At 38.4% G+C, this 15,348-nt stretch overlaps 1 protein-coding gene across 1 annotated transcript; it reads right to left on the bottom strand.

Annotated features, from left to right (window-relative positions):
* Positions 1-5,480: 5,480 nt before the first annotated feature.
* On the bottom strand, positions 5,481-6,713 carry LOC120216820. Its single transcript, XM_039214129.1, has 2 exons — positions 6,390-6,713; positions 5,481-5,883 (listed from the first exon to the last, which is right to left on the bottom strand). The coding sequence occupies exons 1-2, from the start codon at positions 6,670-6,672 to the stop codon at positions 5,582-5,584; spliced, it is 585 nt and encodes a 194-aa protein (XP_039070060.1). The 5' UTR covers positions 6,673-6,713; the 3' UTR covers positions 5,481-5,581.
* Between the last annotated feature and the right edge of the window lie 8,635 nt (positions 6,714-15,348).

Genomic DNA, 15,348 nt, shown 5'->3' with positions numbered 1-15,348 from the left:
CTCCTCTGGCTCCTCCCGTTTGTTGTGGCGCGGTCTCGTCTCTAATAACTGTAATATTGAGCTTCTTTGGCTTCTTGTTTCCAGAACGAGTCCAATAATTGATCGCATCCAAGAATTTAGCCAAATGAGAGCTCCATCCCTTATAATATCTCTTAAATCAGCCAATGATATGTAATTTATCATGCTGTCATACACTATTGTCTTAAGGGATGGGAGCTGAAGCTCGACGAGAATCCAATGTTTACGTTCCAAAACAGGGATAAACACCTGCAATCATAAGTAATAATTCATTCATTTGCGCACTTATTTCATAAAACCTTTAAACTCAATCTAAAATAAATACTAACCTTATCGACCTCCCACCATGCAGGATAAAGTTTAGCTTGTCCATTGCCCAATCAAATGATTCATCTCGTGCATTCTTCAAGTGAACGGCGTTAAAAGACGTCAGCATAATTGTATATCGTATATTTTTATTTTTCTTAAGTTTTCTTATTATTAGAAGACGTGTCACCCACGCATCGATATGCTGTTTTACAAAAAAAGACATATATTAGTGACTTACATAAATTTTAAAAAAAATTAATCAAATTGAAATATAAGAAAAATATAAGACTTACCCCCCCATCGAAATAGCCATTGTCTTCGACCCCTAATAATACGCCCCACCAAGACCGATCAAGCAACAAATAGATATCATCGGTGAGCTTGCATATGTCAGTGAAACACCCCTGGCTCCGCTCATGTAGATAAAATCAACTGCGGTCTTAGCCCAAAGGGTGTTATCCAGAATTGTGTCCGGTAGTTGTTTCCTCTCCTCTTCAGATACCGGTATGGTACTGGCCGGTAACTCATACGAGAGCCAACTTGAATCCATCATGTCCGGCACGTCAGAGGGTTTCTCAAGAAGCCTACATATGACGCCATGTGAATCGGGCTCTTGAATGGTGGGAGGGACCTCTTCAATGATGACAGTGGCCTCTTGAACGGTGGGAGGGGACTCTCGAGGAATGATAGGGGGGCCTCTTCAACGATAGGAGTGGACTCTTGAGGGATGACAGGCGAGTCGGGCTTCTTCTTGCGGTGTCTTCGCACTATTGGGGTGTACGGAGACTTAATAGCACGTGCACGCTGTCTGATGCGTGAACTCCGTCGTGCAAGCATAACCCGACGTAAAGCATCCACTCTATCGGGCCGCTAAATAATTAAATACAAAAATCAGTAAATAAACAGACATGATATTTAAACAGTGAAAACAAAGACAAATATGTTTCAAACTTGCATTGTATTCACCCAAGTCATTATTCTATCATAGTTCACAAAATGCATCAGATAACAAAGAAAAATATGTTTCAAACTAATACCCTGAAGTTAGTATTTGTCTTTGTTTTGTCTATTGGTTGAAGTAATGCAATCCATTCAAGTTTCAATTTGCAGAAGAAGAAATAGTTTACTTTCGCAACACGAAACTTAAAATCGCAACGCGAAATGAGAATCGCAACGAGAAACCAAAATCGCAACGCGAAACCAAAATCGCAACGCGAAATGAAAATCGCAACGACAGAATCGCAATGCGAAATGAAAATCGCAACGAGAGAATCGCAACGCGAAATTAAAATCGCAATTTCTCTCGTTGCGATTTTAAGTTTCGTGTTGCGAAAGTAAACTATTTCTTCTTCTGCAAATTGAAACTTGAATGGATTGCATTACTTCAACCAATAGACAAAACAAAGACAAATACTGACTTCAGGGTATTAGTTTAGCAGAATTGGCAGCAACCGAACAAATTTACTTTCAACCAAAAGACAAAACAAAGACAAATACTATTTCACAGTGTTAAAGAATACACAGTTTAGCAGAATTGGCAGCAACCGAACAAATTTACTTTCAACCAAAAGACAAAACAAAGACAAATACTATTTCACAGTGTTAAAGAATACACAGTTTAGCAGAATTGGCAGCAACTGAACAAATTTACTTTCAACCAAAAGACAAAACAAAGATAAATACTATTTCACAGTGTTAAAGAATACACAGTTTAGCAGAATTGGCAGCAACCGAATAAATTTACTAAGCAATCTAAGTGAAATGGCTAATCTAAGTGAAATTACGAGTAAATTTATCATTAAGTTAAATATGGAAAATCTTAAACTTACCTCGTTGCGTAGAGTATGAACCTCATTCTGCAACGATACTATCATCTCACGTAGAGCGGCAACCTCACCACGTAAAGTTGACACCTCCACACGCCATGCACCATCGTTATCGCGTAGAGTACCGATCTCCTCACGCAAGGCATTGACCTCATCACGTAACTCATCCCGTGGAGGTGGAGAACAAGGAGATAAATGTCGTGGCCTCTTTACCGGTCGCCTATCATGAGGTGATGGTGGAGAAGAGGCTCGATGATGTGACGGGATAGGTGATGGCTCTCGATCTAGAGGTGTATAGTCGGGTCGATCGGGTGATGGCTCTGGGTGAGGTGATGGCTCTCGAATTGGAGGAAGTGGATGCTGCTCATCATCCGTGCCATCAAAAAAACTCTGACTAGCTTGCCACCAATCAGTGGCAAGCTCTTCCTCCGTGGGTGTCAGTCTTTGTAATGGAATGTTGGCCTCCTAACAATATAAAAACTCAAACAAAGTTAAACGTCTACTATTAATAACTTGTTTATATATTATATGAAAGTATTTGTGTTAACTTACAATATTTATTGTCGCATATGGTATTAAGTCTTCCCAATCCAACAGATTTTTCCTCTTCCAGGAAATAGCCCTGGGAATATCATTTGACGTTTTTATTGCATATGTACGCATGCTGGGGAAAGCCTCGAATATCCAAATCTACAAACAATATAATAACAAAATTAGTAATTGTTAAATAATTAATTATAATTTTAGAAACATTATATAGAAATTCTTACCTTAAAGGCCCAAACAAAGCCTGACAAAGTGTATTTCGACCCATCGCCACGCAAACTTTTGCGGTCATCAAAGGCAGTAGACAACTTAGTCCAGGTAGCTTTCCATATATACGAACCCCACGGAAACAGATTCCATGCATTCAGGTCCTCTACCAATATTATTAGCTCCCGAGGAATAGGTTGTCTGGCCTCTCTGCCTAAAAAGCCGGCATACACAAGTAGTAGAAGGCATACTCGGACAACATCGACGTCATCCATCCGAGTGAAACCAGCTTTCTTATTAAACAATTTCTTCAGGTCGTCGACGTGTAGGTTCGGCTTCTCCATTGACTTATCCGGAAAAACCCGGGATAACTATGATGGGCAGGCGATATGACGAGTGTACCGGCCTACATCATCGTGTCCGAATCGTAGACCAGTGATTAAGCAGAACTCCTTCCGCCCAAAACAAGTATACGCTGGTGGAAAATGAAACCATATCTCTTCCTCACCACGTTGTATACTGTCGGGTAGATTTGATGTCATGGTCTGAAGCCACAAATGGGTCAAATTAGCATCTCCACCCGGATGTTGTACTCTCAGCCATGGCCCGAAGCAGGTTTCCTCAAACAATTGTCTTTGTGCAGGTGAAAGCTTCGAAGCAATTGTAGTGGCTAGGCTAACTTTATTCCTTAATGTCAATGAAGCCGAAAAAAATTTCTACAAAAACAATAAACATACCAAGTTAGATATACCAAAAACTACACTGTGAAGATATACCAAAAACAATAAACATAAAAAGTAGTAGTTTATTCTTGAAACTAAAATTTGCAACACTGTTTTGTCTTTTGGTTGAAATGAAAATCGCAACGAGAGAATGACTGTCGCAACGAGAGAAATGAAAATCGCAACGAGAGAATCGCAACGCGAAATGAAAATCGCAACGAGAGAATCGCAACGCGAAATGAAAATCGCATTGCGATTTTGGTTTCGCGTTGCGATTCTCTCGTTGCGATTTTCATTTCGCGTTGCGATTCTCTCGTTGCGATTTTCATTTCTCTCGTTGCAGATAGTCATTTTCACGTTGCGATTTTCATTTATCTCGTTGCGACTCTTCTGCAAATTGAAACTTGAATGGATTGCATTACTTCAACCAAAAGACAGAACAAAGACAAAGACAAATACTAACTTGAAAATCGCAACGAGAGAATAGCAACGCGAAATGAAAATCGCAACGAGAGAATCGTAACGCGAAATGAAATCTAAGTGAAATGGTTAATCTATTATTGAAATGACCAGTAAACTTATCATCAGTTTCAATATGAAAAACCTACAATAATGCAAAAATTTCAAAATAAAAATAATTAAAAAAACTAACCCTCGGAGGTTGATTTTCCATTTCTGAATATTGTGAGGGATTTCTGACCGTGAATGGTTGTGAGGGATTTCGCCGGAGATGGGGACGGAAATCTTCGGAGATGGGGACGGATTTCACCGTAGAGAGTGAGAGATGGAGATGGGACTGAGTTGTGATTTTAGGTTTTAGGTTATGAGTTGCGATTACGGGATTTTGTCTTAATATTCGTTTTTGTAATTTGAAAATAAAAATACGCATAGCGATTATAATGGCGCTTTAAAAATCGCGTTGCGATTTACGGATACGCGTTGCGATTTACGGATACGCGTTGCGATATACGGATACGCGTTGCGATTTACGGATACGCGTTGCGATTTACGGATACACGTTGCGATTTACGGATACGCGTTGCGATTTATGTGTTCGCGTTGCGATTTTCATATTCGCGTTGCGATTCTGGAAAATCGCAATGCGAATTTGTACTATCGCATTGCGATTGTCAAGAATCGCGTTGCGATTTTGGAAACTGATTTGCGATTCTGGGGATCGCGTTGCGATTTTTATTTCGCGTTGCGATTTTGTTGGTCATTTTGACAAATCTAAAAAAAGTTGGTTAAAATCGTATATTATAAGGCATTTTTGGTCACTGAGGCGATTTTCTCTAAAAAAAAATTAATCTCCTAGAACAAAGATGTGGAAATGTGGACCATTGAAAGTATGGTTGGGGAAGAGGCCTACCCAGAAGTTGTCCCAAGTCTTGAATGTCTATATAGTTTACCAGTACTTTGGTCACATTGGGTAGAAGTTCCAGGCTTTATGAAAGGTGTAACAAAATATTGTGCCTTTTTTAAGTTTGTTTGACTTTAGAGAGAGAGAGAGATTGCAAAACAAAGGAAGGCAAACCCTTCTTTATCTTACAACTAAAGAAACTAAAGTTGCTACCCTTTTACTGTTCTTACCAAGTTCTTTATCTGGGTTTCGGTGGATTGTTAGATTTTGAGGGTCCTTTCAATTAATTTTCCCATTCTCCACATGATCTGTCTTTTAATTAATGTCGGATTTTGAACCAAAAAAATCTAAAAATTCTCAAAAGTCCATGGATTTGATGACGCCATAGAATATAAACTCAGTAATTAGACAACAAGAAGACAAGTTGAACCACTATATCTTGTTCTGTTTTATCAGAAATAATAATAAAATACAAGAAGAAAAAGAAAACAACGAACATTTTAACCCAAAATCATTTTCACAAACAATTTGGCATTGGTAGATGAAAGCTCAAATTACTATCATTTTCTATACAAAAAAAAGGAAGTATTTTATTATTTGGTTCTCTTTGTGAGAGTCCTTATGATCCAGCTCTTCTTCATGGCCTTGACTCCCTCGGCCTTGCTAGTGGACCTCCTCCACCTTACGAGCTGAAACAGGTGGCCCATCCGCTTTCGCCACCGGAGTGAGCCACCTGGTTTCGGATGCTCGATCACACTCTTATTGCCCTCTTTTAGGTCCTTGCCCAACGTGGGGTTCCACGACATGCTGCAATTCTCAAGTGAAACCTTTGAAACTTTGCCTTTTTCCCATGAACTAACGCCATTCTCTTCAAACTTGATTGAGATAAAGGAGTCTACAGAAAAAAAGGGGGAAGAAGATTACAATAAATCAAAACACAGTTCTATAATATGGTAAATGTTATAGAAGATATGTAATTTAGTACATCCACAAGATTTGTGCATTAATGGTGAGACCAATTTGTAGCCTGAAAAAGAATGTGAAGGAAAGCCAAGTTTTACCAAATTTTGATAAGTTGAGGACATGATTAACAAGAAAGAAAATTCAAGAGGTCCATTTTTTATGGAAGATCAGATGAATTTGCATAAATTATATGCAGAATTCAATGGACTTTTTATTAGCCAAACATATATTCCCATGAAAACACACACGTATATTTTCATGCAGGGTAAAAGTTGCGGAGGAAACTGAAGAAAACAGGATAAGATTATTGGTTTTCCGGTTTTGCCTTACTTTGACCACACTTTTGTCATTTACACAAACAATAATTCTTCATACGAAGAGACCTTTGCATGCATGTGATGGATATTCGAGAAAAAAAAGAGAGGAAAGAGTATTTACCTTCTTGACTGGTTGAAGCATCATGGTCATCAAAATACTGAGATTTCATGTGCTTGAGCTCACGACGATGGAGAAGTGGGCCTAAAGCAAAGATCTTGGGGAGGTGAATGTGTGGTTTCTTTTGAAGAAATCTATGGCTGCCCGATGATGAAGATGAAGAGTGGCCTTGCTTTGAAGCTAAGATAAGAAGCCTGTCGTTTAAGCACAAAGGGCAAACCCCGATTACCAGTTGTTTAGGATGGAAATAGCAGCATGAATCGTCTTCCCTGTACCCATTCATCATAATAATATGGTGGGCGATTGTACTGGAAAACAAGAAGAGCTAATGTGAATTTCAAGACAACTGTACCAAGTCCTTGGATTGCTCTTCTGATAGCTTATATTGCGGAGAATGTAGGTAGAGAATTATGAAAACAAAGTATAATTTGAGTTCCGAGTCAACAACTCAAAAGAGAATCAATAATTATACGAGAAAATAACCTCAGTGACCAAAAATCCCATATAATATACGATTTTAACCATTTTTTTCCGGATTTGCCAAAATGACCAACAAAATCGCAATGCGATCGCTAATTCGCAACGCGATCTCCATTATCGTAAATCAGTTTCCAGATTCGCAACATGATTATGACTATCGCAATGCGATTTTCCAATTTCGCGTTGCGATTTTCCCAATTCGCAATGTGAATAAGTAAATCGCAATGCGAATTTGGAAAATCGCAATGCGATACTGACTATCGCAATGCAATTTTCCTAATTCGCATTGCGATTTACGTATTCGCGTTGCGATTTTCATAATTCGCAATGCGAATTAGGAAAATCGCAACGCGAATACGTAAATCGCAATGCGAATCTTACTATCGCAATGCGATTTACATAGCGTCATTCGTATTAACGCGTATTTTTTTTTCAAATTCCAAACACGAATTTTTTCTTAATAAATCAGAAACTGTACCGTCCACAGTAATCGCAACTCATAACCTCAAACCTAAAATCACAACACTCAGTCCCATCTCCATCTCTCACTCTCTACGGCGAAATCCGTCCCCATCTCCGAAGATTTCCGTCCCCATCGCCGGCGAAATCCCTCACAACCATTCACAGTCAAAAATCCCTCACAATCATTCAAAAATAGAAAATCAACCTCCGAGGGTTAGTTTTGTTTTATTTTTATTTTGAAATTTTTGCATTATTTTAGGTTTTTCATATTGAGATTGATGATAAGTTTACTGGTAATTTCAATAATAGATTAACCATTTCACTTAGATTTCTTATTAAATTCATTCGATTGCTGCCAATACTACTAAAATGTTTAGCCTGTGAAGTTAGTATTTGTCTTTGTTTTGTCTTTTGGTTGAAGTAATGCAGAAGAAGAATAGTTTCGAGAATGAAAATCGCAACGCGGAAATAACTATCGCAACGAGAGAATCGCAACACGAAATAAAAATCGCAACGCGAAACCAAAATCGCATTGCGATTTTCATTTCGCGTTGCGATTCTCTCGTTGCGATTTTCATTTCGCGTTGCGATTTTCATTTTGCGTTGCGATTCTCTCGTTGCGATAGTCATTTTGCGTTGCGATTCTCTCGTTGCGATAGTCATTTCCGCATTGCGATTCTCATTATCTCGTTGCGATTTTCATTTCAACCAAAAGACAAAACAGTGTTGCAAATTTTAGTTTCAAGAATAAACTACTATTTATGTTTATTGTTTTTGGTATATCTTGACAGTGTAGTTTTTGGTATATCTAACTTGGTATGTTTATTGTTTTTGTAGAAATTTTTTTCGGCTTCATTGACATTAAGGAATAAAGTTACCCTAGCCACTATAATTGCTTCGAAGCTTTCACCTGCACAAAGAAAATTGTTTGAGGAAACCTGCTTCGGGTCATGGCTGAGAGTACAGCATCCGGGTGGAGATGCTAATTTGACCCACTGGTCTACGATTCGGACACGATGATGTAGGCCGGTACACTCGTCATATCACCCGCCCATCATGGTTATCCAGGGTTTTTCCTGATGAGTCAATAGAGAAGCCGAACTTACACGTCGACGACATGAAGAAATTGTTTAATAAGAAAGATGATTTTACTCGGATGAATGACGTCGATGTTGTCCGAGTATGCCTTCTACTACTTTTGTATGCCGGCTTTTTAGGCAGAGAGGCCAGACAACCTATTCCTCAGGAGCTAATATTATTGGTAGAGGACCTAAATGCATGGAATCTGTTTCCGTGGGGTTCGTATATATGGAAAGCTACCTGGACTAAGTTGTCATCTGCCTTTGATGACCGCAAAAGTTTGCGGGGCGATGGGTCGAAATACACTTTGTCAGGCTTTGTTTGGGACTTTAAGGTAAGAATTTCTATATAATGTTTTCAAAATTATAATTAATTATTTAACAATTACTAATGTTTGTTATTATATTGTTTGTAGATTTGGATATTCGAGGCCTTTCCCGCCATGAAGACATATGCAATAAAAACTTCAAATGATATTCCCAGGGCTATTTCCTGGAAGAGGAAACGTCTGTTGGATTGGGAAGACTTAATACCATATGCGACAATAAATAATGTAAGTTAACACAAATACTATCATATAATAAGACTGACACCCACGGAGGCTGAGCTTGCCACTGATTGGTGGCAAGCTAGTCAGCGTTTTCTTGATGGCACGAATGATGAGCAGCCTCCACTTCCTCCACTTCGAGAGCCATCACCTCACCCAGAGCCATCACCTGATCGACCCGACTATACACCTCTACAACGAGAGCCATCACCTATCCCGTCACATCATCGAGCCTCTTCTCCACCATCACCTCATGATAGGCGACCGGCAAAGATGCCACGACTTCTATCTCCCTGTTCTCCACCTCCACGGGATGAGTCAAGGGAGTTACGTGATGAGGTCAATGCCTTGCGTGAGGAGATCGGTACTCTACGCGATAACGATGGTGCATGGCGTGTGGAGGTGTCTACTTTACGTGGTGAGGTTGCCGCTCTACGTGAGATGGTAGTATCGTTGCAGAATGAGGTTCATACTCTACACAACGAGATAAGTTTAAGATTTTCCATATTTAACTTGATGATAAATTTACTCGTAATTTCACTTAAATTAACCATTTCACTTAGATTGCTTAGTAAATTTATTCGGTTGCTGCCAATACTGCTAAACTGTTTATTAACACTGTGAAGTTAGTATTTGTCTTTTTGTTTTGTCTTTTGGTTGAAGTAAATTTATTCGGTTGCTACCAATTCTGCTAAACTGTGTATTCTTTAACACTGTGAAGTTAGTATTTGTCTTTGTTTTGTCTTTTGGTTGAAAGTTTGAAATATATTTGTCTTTGTTTTCACTGTTTAAATATCATGTCTGTTTATTTACTGATATTTGTATTTAATTATTTAGCGGACCGATAAGGTGGATGCTTTACGTCGGGTTTTTCTTGCACGACAGAGTTCACGCATCAGACGGCGTGCACGTGCTATTAAGTCTCCGTATACCCCAATAGTGCGAAGACACCGCAAGAAGAAGCCCGACTCGCCTGTCATCCCTCAAGAGTCCACTCCTATCGTTGAAGAGGCCCCTATCATTCCTCGAGAGTCCCCTCCCACTGTTCAAGAGGCCACTGTCATCGTTGAAGAGGTCCCTCCCACCATTCAAGAGCCCGATTCACATGGCGTCATATGTAGGATTATTGAGAAACCATCTGACGTGCCGGACATGATGGATTCAAGTTGGCTCTCGTATGAGTTACCAGCCAGTACCATACCGGTATCTAAAGTGGAGAGGAAACAACTACCGGACACAATTCTGGATAACACCCTTTGGGCTAAGACCGCAGTTGATTTTTATCTACATGAGCGAAGCCAGGGGTGTTTCACTGACATATGCAAGCTCAACGATGATATCTATTTGTTGCTTGATCTGTCTTGGTGGGGCGTATTATTAGGGGTCGAAGACAATGGCTATTTCGATAGAGGGGTAAGTCTTATATTTTTCTTATATTTTAATTTGATTATTTTTTTTTAAATTTATGTAAGTTACTAATATATGTCTTTTTTTGTAAAACAGCATATCGATGTGTGGGTGTCACGTCTTCTAATAATTAGGAAACTTAAGGAAAATAAAAGAAATACACGATATACAATTATGCCGACGTCTTTTAACGCCGTTCACTTGAAGAATCAACGAGATGAATCATTTGCGTTGGGCAATGGACAAGCTAAACTTTATCCTGCATGGTGGGAGGTCGATAAGGTTAGTGTTTATTTTAGATTGAGTTTAAAGGTATTCATAAATAAGTGCGCAAATGAATGAATTATTACTTATGATTGCAGGTGTTTATCCCTGTTTTGGAACGTAACCATTGGCTTCTCGTCGAGCTTCAGATCCCATCCCTTAAGGCAATAGTATATGACAGCATGATAAATTACATATCATTGGCTGATTTAAGAGATATTATTAAGGGATGGAGCTCTTATTTGGCTAAATTCTTGGATGCGATAAATTATTGGACTCGTTCTGGAAACAAGAAGCCAAAGAAGCTCAATATTACAGTTAGCAGAGACGAGACCGCACCACAACAAACGAAAGGACCCAGAGGGGATTGTGGTCCTCTCGTATGCTTGGCGTTGGACCGTTTGATCACAGGAAGTATAAAGTATCTACCTCCCACCGATATAGATAGAGCTGCAGTAGGCTTGTGGTTTCGACATTATATGGCTAGATCGATATATACGAGACGCTGCCTACCTGCATCTGCGTTATAAAAATGTCCATAAACAATTGGTATGTTTATAGGCTTGTGGTTTGAAAATGTTTGGTTAAGTACCTAGAATTCAATAATTTGCTGTTTGTAGGTTTTAGATGTGTAGAAAGTGTTGTTTGAGCAAATGTTTGGTTTATGCAGGTTAATCTCAGAAGTGAGCTGCGTGAAAATGATGTATGGCTGCAAAAGTTGATTCAATAGTAGAAGTGTTATTTTCTCTAAGAATTATTGCTTATTTTTTGATTGTTTAATTGATTTGTAAAAGGTGATTTGTAAAAGTTGATTTGTTTAATTGATGTTAACATAATTCTTATTTGTGCTTGTTTAATTGATTGAAATGTAATGGTTGATTTTGTTGATTTCAATCTGCATTATGTTGAAGGCAAAGAGTACTATCGCAATGCGAAATGAAAATCGCAACGAGAGAATCGCAACGCGAAATTAAATTCGGGTTGCGATTTTCATCTCGCATTGCGATTCCCTCGTTGCGATTTTCATTTCGCATTGCGAAATTCGCGTTGAGATTTTCATTTCGCATTGCGAAATTCGCGTTGCGATTTTCATTTCGCATTGCGATTTTCATTTCGCATTGCGATAGTAATTTCCGCGTTGCGATAAACATTAAGATGATTGCCTATTAAGTGATAACAACTGAACAGATCATAGCAATTTTCAAACTCAAGTTACTAATACATGCCTAACTGAAAATGTTAAAAGTTCACACATAAAATCTACATAATACAACGTTTGCATTTAAAAATCACCTAAGTTAACAGTCCCAAAAGGTGAAGCCAGTTGTGATTGGGATTTTAAAGATGATTGCGATGGCACTGGTGATCCACATGTCAACCTTGTATGACCACTTTCCTTGCACCGACTACATGTCGATCTCTTCTTCTCTTCACCCTTAGACGGTATACGATCGTGACTTTTTGGTTGGCCAGGTAGCCTTCTGTCCATGGCTGGTGGCAAAACTGTTTGTAAGTCATCTGGTATGTCCCACTCAGAAGGATGTGGAATAGGGTAGACAATCTCGGCATAAGTCTGTCGATATAATTCTGTAGTGTAGCAATCCATAGCGTATGTGCTTGAATCATCTTGGTTTAGATGAAGAGCAACTTTTATAACATGGCCACACGGATAACCAGATGTTTGCCATTTCATACAACTACACGTCCTTGCATTTAGATCGACAAGCCCATTTAAGTTATTATCCAGTACTTCAAACAAAGTGTTTGAACATGGTTCAACTCTCCATGACGTTGACTTCACAACACGTTTCGTTATCTTTTTTTCAGTCCATGGTGTAACACGATGTTCCAATGTTCCTGTAAATTTAAATAAATAATACTTAGTAAAATATATGATAAGTTACGAATTCAAAGAAATAATACCTGCATGGTTTCTTTTCTTGTAGTACCACTATTGAATAGAGGCTCGAAAAAACTCCATTAACATAGTAATGGGTAATTTCCGGGAATGACGACTTAGAGCGTTGATTGATTCTGCACTATTAGACGTCATTAAACCATATCTTGCTCCAAGTTGATGTACTCTTGACCGTCTTTCAAACCCGACATCTTCTAGTGTTTGAGCACACTGAGGCAAAACACGTCTTAAACAGTTTATATGCTTATTGAAATCCACTTCCCGATAAGCTTTTACAGCCTTCCAGTATGTCCATTTGTGCTTTTTTATACCAGCAGACCTTGATTTTAGATTTCTATACAAATGAACACCACAAAGTCCATGAAAAGCATCTGGGAAACACCTTCTAACAGCGTTGTCAATTGAGTTTGCCCTATCGGATATGATTGTCAGATTGTTAATAGGACCTATGCAATCCCTAAGATGCCCCATAAACCATGTCCATGAATCAGAGGTTTCAGATTTGCCAACCCCGTAAGCTATTGGCAATATCTCATTGTTAGCATCCATGGCTACTGCTAATAAGTTTACTCCTTCAAATGTGCTCCGTCAACTATAATAAATGGGCGCATGCAAGTAATAAACGAACGAATCTACAAAATAATATACACAAGAAATATAATCATTTAAATGTGAAATGCATGTAACTAACAGAAATGAGTCAACAGAATTATATTGATTTACTAACCGCAGCACCAATGGCGATAAACAGCAACTCAAAGCGTCCATCTCTATCTGTTTTGATATGAGTTACCGACCCAGGATTTTTCAGCTTTAAATTGTGACAATAAGCCGGCAGTTGGGCAAACGATGCTTCGGCGACCCCCTCATCAATTCCAAGGCATAACATTTGGCTCTCCAAGCTTGAGAATATGATATACTAATCTTGAACCGAGCATTCATGTCAGTCATAATTTCATGTCCCCGATATACCCTACCATTCAAAAACATTAACTCAGCCAGAAAACCACCCAACACATTTTTGTTTGCCTGTCTATGGTGAGGAAAAACTTGGGTTCTTGAATATGTATGTTTATCAATAAAAGTCCTAACTTGAAACATTTCGCAATCTTTTATCCTCTTTGCAATCATACGCCACGTACAATTTTTGTCAATCATACACCTTGTTTCGAAACGATCTTTGCTTGATTTGTTAACTTTTAGTTGATAGCCATCTTCCACACATTTCGTATACAAAGCTATCTTCAAGTCTTCCTTTGTATTAAAACAATCATCTTTCTTGATATGAATAACTTTTGTGTAAGAATCAACTGTTTTCTTTACCAACTCTTCTTCCGGTATCTGAAGTAATTCTGGCATATTCCAGTTATACTCCCGTGGCATTTTCTTTTCTTCGGGGACTTTTTCTTCTTCTTTTTCTTCTTCTTTTTCTTCTTCAGGATTATATGAATTACAGAATGGATGTTCAACATGTTCATTCACAGCCTCCACTTCCTCCTCATTATCATCAATAACATCTTCCTCGGTAATGGTTGTTTCATCATCAAAATTCGGGTATTGACCAATATCAAAATCATTACACGCAGGGTCTGTTTCTTCTTCTGAAACATCATCAAAATCCGAGTATTGTCCAATATCAAAGTCCGGGTATTGACCAAGATCAAATTTCGAATACTGACTAGTACTCACAATTTTTTCTGTTGGCTCATCATCGTCTAATTGGTTAATACGAAAACTGGAATTTGGTGCTGAAAGTTGATTAGGATTTGGATTAGAGAAAGGTTGTGGTTTTTGAGAAAAACTTAGTTGATTACTACCCACTACTGACCCAACAATACTACTTCTAGGTTCAACAACATACAATGTAACATCATCACTTGAAACACTAATGTAAGCAATGAATCGTTCAACATCTTCATTGTCGGTTAACAAATAAACTTTACCATTCCTCTGATAAGATAGCCTAAATCCACTTAGGGGCTCTAAATTCAATTTCTTTGAAACACGTAACATTAGAGTTTCATAAGTTAACTTTTTTAATGACAGTTTTAGTTGAAGATTCATGGGTAAAGGCATATATTGTAAAACACCATGAACATTCTCCCATGACCCTCCAAAACACAAATCTATCCAAACATGATCAACATTAGATGATTTCATGGTTGTAAATTAATTTACTAAACAAACGAGCTGCGAAACTAAGACATGTTGCCGGATGGGGAAGGATGTAGGAACGGATATAGGAACGGATGTCGCCGGAGAGAGTGATAGATGGAGATGGAATGAGTTGTGATTTAGGGATTTAGGTTATGAGTTGTTGCTTCTGCGTAGATATATACACAAAATATTTGTGTTGCGAAACTAAAACCTATTGCGAACTTTGAAAATCGCATTGTGATTCTGTATTATCTCGTTGCGAAAGTAAGTATCGCGTTGCGATTTTCCTAATTCGCAATGTAAATAAGTAAATCGCAATGCGAATTTGAAAAATCGCAATGCGATACTGACTATCGCAACGAGATAATACAAAATCGCAACGAGATTCTGACTTTCGCAACGAGATTATGAAAATCGTAATCATCTTCAAAATCCCAATCACAACCGGCTTCACCTTTTGGGACTGTTAACTTAGGTGATTTTTAAATGCAAACGTTGTATTATGTGTATTTTATGTGTGCACTTTTAACATTTTCAGTTAGGCATGTATTAGTAACTTGAGTTTGAACATTGCTATGATTTGTTCAGTTGTTATCACTTATTAGACATTCATTTGACTATCGCAACGCGAAAATGGCTATCGCAAC

This window comes from Hibiscus syriacus, unplaced genomic scaffold (assembly GCF_006381635.1).
Source record: "Hibiscus syriacus cultivar Baekdansim isolate YM2019G1 unplaced genomic scaffold, ASM638163v2 tig00110174_pilon, whole genome shotgun sequence".
In the NCBI taxonomy this organism is placed as follows: Eukaryota; Viridiplantae; Streptophyta; class Magnoliopsida; order Malvales; family Malvaceae; genus Hibiscus; species Hibiscus syriacus.
The sequence above is the reverse complement of the archived record's forward strand: the minus strand, read 5'-3'. Positions and strand labels throughout refer to the sequence as shown.

Coding starts and splice junctions, on each gene's coding strand:
- LOC120216820 (XM_039214129.1), bottom strand. CDS start 6,672: ATGATGAATGGGTACAGGGAAGACGATTCATGCTGCTATTTCCATCCT. Junction 5,884..6,389: donor TGCTTCAACCAGTCAAGAAG/GTAAATACTCTT, acceptor TTTTTTCTGTAG/ACTCCTTTATCTCAATCAAG.